General features: G+C 37.8%; 1 protein-coding gene across 1 annotated transcript in view; it reads right to left on the bottom strand.

Moving 5' to 3' along the window:
• ASB7 (ankyrin repeat and SOCS box containing 7) overlaps window positions 1–7,657 on the bottom strand; it is an 88,182-nt gene that overhangs the window by 20,433 nt on the left and 60,092 nt on the right. The window contains exon 2 of the mRNA XM_007959938.2: window positions 5,695–6,300. Coding sequence (XP_007958129.1) covers window positions 5,695–6,300 — 606 coding nt within the window. The remainder of the gene's footprint in view (window positions 1–5,694; window positions 6,301–7,657) is intronic.

The following is a 7,657-nucleotide window of genomic DNA, read 5'->3' on the forward strand; positions in this document are numbered from 1 at the left end:
TTTGTGACTGACTTATTTCACTCAGCATAATGTCCTCCAAGTTCATCCATGTTATGCAGTGTTTTGCAGATTCTACATTATTCTTTAGAGTGGCATAGTATTCCACTGTGTGTATGTACCATAGTTTGGTTATCCATTCCTCAGTTGATGGACACCTATGTTGTTTCCATCTTCTGGCTATTGTATGCCCAACCTTCCTTTTGAGGACTGGCTGGTGGGTTTGAACGTCCAGCCTTCTGGTTAGCAGTCAAGTGACTTAGGCACTATACTACCAGAGTTCCTGAATAAGTAGTTGGTCTTGCAAAATTCAATCATGTCATCTCCAGCATTACTTCTATCACCAAGGTCATATTTGCCAACTATTGGTGATTCTTCTTTGTTTCCAACTTTTGTATTCTAATCACCAGTGATAATCAACACATCTTGATTGCATGTTTGGTCACTTTCAGAGTGCAAAAGTTGGTAAAAAATCTTTGAGTTCCTCATGTTTGGCTTTGGTGGTTGATGCATAAATTTGAGTAACAGTAGTATTAACTAGTCTTCCTTGTAGGTGTATGGATATTGCCCTGTCACTGACAGCATTGTACTTCAGGATAGATCTTGAAACATCCTTTGTGACAATGAATGCCATGACATTCCTCCTCAATTTGTCATTCCCAGCACAGTAGATCACATGGTTGTCTGATTCAAAATGGCCAAAACCAGTCCATTTCAGCTCAGTATTCTACATGAATTAAAAAAAAAAAAAGAAAAGAAAAGAAAAAAATCCCACAGGCAGCAAGAAAGAGTAGTTTAAGAGTAGTTCCTGGTAAAACTTTCAAATGCAACCCTCATCTTATTTTCACCCTCATGGGCTATAGTCCACTTTTTCCATTTTTGAGAAGAGGAACCACAGATCCATGAGTAGCTTTCCCATTTTTGTAAAACAAATCAGGCACTGGGTCCAGAGCCCATTAGCAGATCCTTGCATGCAGATCATTAACATAACATGTTTTTTCTTTTGTAAATAAATTAGAAGTTTTCACAAGTCACTGCCTGATGGTTCAGTTTTCTCATGGAATTTCTCTTTTTTAAAAAAAGATCTAATATTCTAAATAACCCTTGGATACATTGACTTGGGAAGTTTATTTTCTGGGTCAAGGATATAATGAAAACAATCAGTAATAATTTAATTTTTCAGGGTGCATTCTATTATTAGCTAACCACATCCTCAGGTTGAGCTTTGATTCTGAAATACTCTTCCATGAAGTTATAACGTTGTACCTTTTTAACAACATTTTCTTGTGCCTGTCCTTTTCTTATGCATGAATGATACTTTTCTCGTTTGAACTGAGCTAATATTCTGCTCTTTACTTTTGGCTGGAGAATTTTATGCCATCTCATGAGAGCTTCTATGTAGTATTTGTGCAAACAGTATCATACAACTTATTCTACTAGAGTGATATAGACAGAAAAATGCACAGCACTAAGATTTATTAATATGGTTTGAATTTAGATTTTCACATTGATGCCTTCATACAATTTATAGAAACATAGCGCAGGGCAGGGCCAGAACTAGGACGAGGCAAGTGAGGTATCTAGGGTACACAACTTAAGGAGGCCCTCATTCTCAGTGTTGTACAAGTGCAGTGTTGCCACCTTCATGACCCTGAGTGACTACCTCTTTAAATACTGCACTCTAAGGACCTTGCTTGCCTTTTCTAGTCCTGGCTCTGGTGCAAAAACTGACCCCAGAGGCCTCAGCACTGAACAGACCTCCATCAGAATGACTGGTGCTCTCTGTCCTTATTACAGCTTCTACTTATGACTGGTCGCTCCTTCATTATTCTGTTTTCCTCCTAATTTATTTGTTCTACTCTCTTATTTTTGCTTTCAAGCCAAAAAATAAAGGAAAGAAAACAAAAAAGTGGCCTCAAAAACACCACCAATCAGTAAAAAAAAATCTTTCTTTCTGTAAGGAAATCTTCATTATTCATTTTTGGTTCTTCTTAGCTGTTATTGTTCCTGGACACAAAGAAGTTTTTCCTTCACTCTCTGCTTTCTGGAAGAGGCTACATTGAGTTCAAACCATTCCAGAAGGTGCAGGTTTTTGGAAGCCTGAATGTTAAAAACTCAGTCTGGCTATAGGGGATGATAACAGCAGCTCTTGGTGTCTTCTCCTGCCGCTCGTTATCAGCAAGACACCAACAGACACGACTTTATTACCAAGACATTTGATCTGCTCTGTTTGTATGCATTGTTCCTCTGGGACATTTACCTTCTACGTTTCTATGGTACATTTTTCAAAAAGATTATGATTTTCTTAATCTCTTCCAATTTAAACTATATGTTTCTAGTCAAAATGGTGCAATGAACACAAAGTGGTCCTGAACAAACATCACCAAGGAGAAACTGTCCCTATCCCTCAAGAGCCTTAGTTCTCAGATTATAAGCCAATTTATAATGGAGCTGTGGTGTTCAGCTGCTTTGGAGACTGGAAGGAGCCTGCAGAATAGACTTAAGGTTCCCCAATCTACCTTTCATTAACTCTGGTTTCCAGAGAGAGCATCAGCTACAGTTGGGCCTTCTAGCAGGTAATCATTCTTCACTAGGTAAAAAAGTCTATTCACTAGGCAAATAATGCACAGGTGAAGCAGAAACACTCAATTTGCTTTTGGCAGGAATCGACATGAGAGAGTTAGAAGTAATGGATGATGTTGTGGCACTTAAAGGATAACTTCAGCCTTAAAAAGACAGATGGTCGCTAACTTCTGAAAAATGTTTACAAAGTCACCACCCTTTGCATTTGCAGTCAACCAACAGACCACCATTTACGAAGGACCTCCTAAGGTGACAGGCTCATTTCTATGTGCAGTGGAGAACACACACACAAAGAGGCCACCCTGTTGAGTTTTCTATCTGTCTCTAATCTTCAGGGAACATGTGAATTCCAGCTGTCCTGCAACACTGCTGTGGTAGAACTCAGCAGCTCCGAGTGATCAGGGAAAAAAGGGGGCACTGCCTACATGCTTTCACTTTTTATATTTGGTTGTCTTCCTATCCAACTGGCCATGTGTCTCCACACTGCAAACTCTGGAGAACAGAGTATAGGACGGAAAATATGAATTGTGGCTGAGTCTGAAAATATGAGTCTGAAAGATTCATTCTGCTGGGAGCACTGCAGCCCTTGCTGTTGATCCACTGTCATTTTATTAGTGAAATATTTTAAGAAATATTTATATAGTACTTAAAATGTGCCAAGCAGGATTCCAAGTGCATTATAAATATCAACTCATCTAATCATTATAACAAACCTACAAATAAATATTACTTTCTTAATCTTAAGATAATGACACTGACACACAGACAGGTTAGGTTACACGCTCAAGGCCACAGCTAGTATGTGGTTTAGTATTTGAACTTGGGCAGTGCAACTCTAATCCATGCTGTTAACTACCGAGCAAAATATTTATCAAAAGGGGGCCAAGAATGGTGCCCGGCTACCACTGTCAACAACTTGGAGGGGGGTCTATGTAGGAGATCCTGAATAGAGAGGGAGAACAATGTGGAACAAAACTCAAAATCATTTGGACAAAAAAAAAAAAGGGTGGGGGGGACCAGGTTTGCTGGTCTAAAAGAGCCTGGTAGAACCACTGAGACTGTGGCCCCTAGCTGCCCTTCAGGTCTGGAATTGAACCCATGCCTGTGGCTTCCAGCCAAACAAAAGACAAACATATGAGTTGAACATTTACCTGAGGTAGATACACTCCTTGGAGAAAACAATCATGGGAGAAAGAAGGGCTGTTTATGCACAGGGAGACAGCTCAGGGGGCAGGAGTGCATGGAGGGATGGACACAGAGAAGAGGTAACTGTTGGGAGGAAGTGGGAGGGGAGCTGTTACATTGAAGTAAATTATAGTCAATGTCATGAGACAAAGCGTATGTGAATTGCTGTATGGAAAGTGAATTTGCTCTGTAAATTTTCACCCAAATCACAATTAAGAAAAAAAAGGAGGGGCCAAGACATTTATGTACATAAATATGCCTTCCTGAAGGCAGTCACCCTAATTTAACCAAGAGTCTCTACTACAGAAGACAAAAGAGCAACAGCACAAGATGTCCAGAATTTATAAAGAGCAAAATATACTTTACAGGATATATTCCATAACTTAGCCTCAAGTTCAAGAGTAATCTTATCTTTTACAACACCTACATCTCTACCACTGCTGTAAGTGAAGACTGCTGGAAAATGTGTTGCATTTGCAATTTCATGTCATTCTTTTCCTAAATACTCCAGGATATAAGTCAGAGTAGGCAGTACCACATACACATCCTGCCATATTTGGCTATTTCTATGTGAGTCAAACGCTCTCTGCAAGGGCCACCTACCAGATGGCCCAAGACAGAGAGATCTGTGTTACTATCTAATAATTGTCACTTGTAGTTATTTAAATTTATACTGATTACAGTTAAATAAAATTAAAAATTCCATTCCTCAGTCATTTGAGACACATATCAAAATATTGATAGCCACATTGGGCGACTAGATCCCATATTAAAAAGTGTGGATAGAGGCCATTTCTATCATCACAGGAGGTGTCACTGGACATTGAGTTAGACCTTGGGTGTCATTTCTCTCCATGCTTTAATCTGAACATTTCATGGCAATAATTTCATCTTTTCCCCATATGAATACAAAAAATTCAAATGATACTTTGTTACTTTGTAAAGCAAGTGTTTACTCCAAAATTCAGTTCCATGAGGGACAGTGGTTTATTTATAGGCAGGTCAAGAAAACTGCTTGGACTCCACTACCTGGCATCTAGAATGTTAATATTAATTTTCTATATTTCTTTCATTAGATAGTACAGCAAAGCAAAATCAAACATTTGTTTATAGACATGTGGGACATTAAGCTCTGGAACACGTACTTGAGTGGTCATAAGGAAGACTGTCATGAGAGGGCATCTATGTCCGTACAAACAAATCATCCCTATCAGAAAACAGCGCAAACACTTCTGTACTAGGTGTGTCAGACATTTCTAGACTCTTAAGAAAGAACCCACACAAAAACAGATCAGATACAAGGGACTCCCTATGGCCCAGAGACAGCAGTGCCTAAATTGACACTGAGAGCAAATCTTCTTAACTGCTTTTCCTAGGATCTTTAACCTCCATTACTGGGACACTTAAGTGAAAACACTGCTATTCTATTTCATGTGGGTCTATATCATAATGAAGCAGAAAAGCCAAAAGAAAATGTGAACAACAGCATCACAAAAAGCACAAATTCTAGGACATATCCATAGTTAAAGAATCTATATCCCAAACTTCCCCTTCTGTTTCCTAAATATGAAGTCCATGTAACCCTGCAAAGATTATCCTTATGACCAGCAGGAATTGCTACCTTTTAACACAGATTTCTATTAATTTAAAAAATTCTCTACTCTCTGTCCTTTTTTTCATTTCTTCTCTCACCCTTATTGTCTACCTTTACTTCTTTTAGTAAAACAATTGATTTTTTATGAAATTTTGTGATACAGTACAATTTTCTATTTATTCAGACAAATGATACATTACTTACCATACAGGGCTTATATGAATGATTAACACCTAGTCATTTTAAGTTATAAAAACACCTTAAGTGTTTTAAAAGATGCAAATCAAAAATAAAAACAAAAAAGATGCAATAATAGTAATAATTATATTACATACTTGTTACTTCTTGTAAGAAATCCAAACATGGTCGACTACTTCCAGAAATACTTATTGAAACAGCCAGTGGGGTCTGTCCTTCATAGTTCCTTGTGTTCGTGTCCGCTCCATAATTATATAACATCCGTGCACAAAGCACATCATCCCTAAGGGCAGACAAGTGTAAAGGAGTCTGTCCATCTTCTAAGCGACCCAAGTTTGTGTCTGCTCCTCGCTGAAGGAACATTCGACAATAAGAGTGGTTGCTTTTGATCACAGCGTAACGTAACAGGAAACCATTCTGAATATCGATATTGGCATTGTGGTCCAGGAGGATTTTCACACAGCTTGACCTCTCTCGGATAATGGCTAGCTGAAGCGGTGTTGTACCTTTGTCACTGAGTGGATCGACCTCAGCCTTGAACTCCAACAGGAGTCGGACGAATGAGTCCCTTCCGTAGTGAGCAGCCACATGGAGGGGAGTCCAGCCATCATTGCTTTTGGCATTAATGATGTCACTCCTGTACTCAGACTCTAACATCAAGCGTGCAATTCGGGCCCGGCCATGCATGGCTGCATAATGAAGAGCAGTGAAGCCTCCGATTAAGTCCTTCACTGTGGGATCAGCTAGAGTTAAAACCAAGATGAAAACATTAGCCAACTCTACAAAAAAACCCAACAAACATGGCACAGCACATTGTAGCTAATTGTCATATGAAACTTGAAATGATCAGACATTACAGTGGACATAAAATACTTTCTGCTTCAGTTTAACTGAAGTCGAGTTTTATGGAAAATAAATTTGACATTAGTAGAAAATTAATGACTCTGAGGTAGTAGAATGAGAATGACTTGCAAAGTAAAACAAAGAAATATACAAAACATATAGTTCTGATGGCCACATCCTCCCTCTTCATTAATTTAACCAACAGCTTTTGGCTACTAAACTCCCTCATCTCTTTTTCTCTTCTGTTTTGAACTTTTGGTTTTATTTTCTCTTGTGCTTCTTGGTTTTAAAGAGAAGCATGTGTAGCAACATCTGCTGCTCTAAATTACGGATGTCCTGTGGTCTGGCAGATTGTGTCCTTTTAGGGTGTATTAAGTAAGAAAAAAAACCCAAAAATTTCTGTGGTCTATAAAAATTCCAAAGCATGTAAGATATATGTTAAATGATGTTGATAAAGCATCTTGATATACGATAAAGTCTATTCCGAATTATAAGCTTTAAAAGAACTTTGGAATTTATAAGAATTAAGCAGCACATTGTGTGGAAAATTGAGAGAAACCTCAGCATTTGTATAAATATCTTCTAAAGCAGTTCCAAAAACCTCTCTTAAATTGACTGATTTCTGGGGGTAAAAAAGAAAAAAAGAAACTACTGATATATCTGCTATGTGGCTCTCTTCAAGTCACAGACTTTTATCACCTGGCCCCAGATGTTTCCTTAGGCCGACGGTCAGTTCTTTGTAGCTCTCATCCCCCTGACATTCCCTGGGCAGTGGGCAAAACAGGGTCAAGAATCAGTTTTCCCATTCTATGTAGGTCACTCCTTGGAAGTCAGCAATTTGATATAGAAGATAAATTAGTCCACATTAACTACCTAGGACTAAAATGTTTTCTTCTTACATACTATGCCCTTACTTTTTGGTTTGTTCATGAAAGAAAAATTTATGACTATTTTTCAAAAAAAATCAAAATTATGTGATTAAACAGCCAAGTACGTTTAGTAAAATGTTATTTAGTTCTAGAACATATTACAGCAACTGGATTCTCTTAAGAGAAATTTATGAGAAACAAAATTATATGTAAATATTAACACAGAGAGTGAAAATTTCAGTTAAGTTGTAGTTGCTAACAAAATGTATAAAATAACATTTTTGGTAGGCTGTATCAGTTGAATTTCTAAAAATATTTAATATCAAATGACAGTAAACAATGGTAATATTACTTTTACCCATTTAAAGAAAATATCTCTGTCTCAATT

Source organism: Orycteropus afer, unplaced genomic scaffold (genome assembly GCF_000298275.1).
Source record: "Orycteropus afer afer isolate SDZICR_OR568_19922 unplaced genomic scaffold, OryAfe1.0 scaffold00019, whole genome shotgun sequence".
NCBI classification, from domain to species: Eukaryota; Metazoa; Chordata; class Mammalia; order Tubulidentata; family Orycteropodidae; genus Orycteropus; species Orycteropus afer.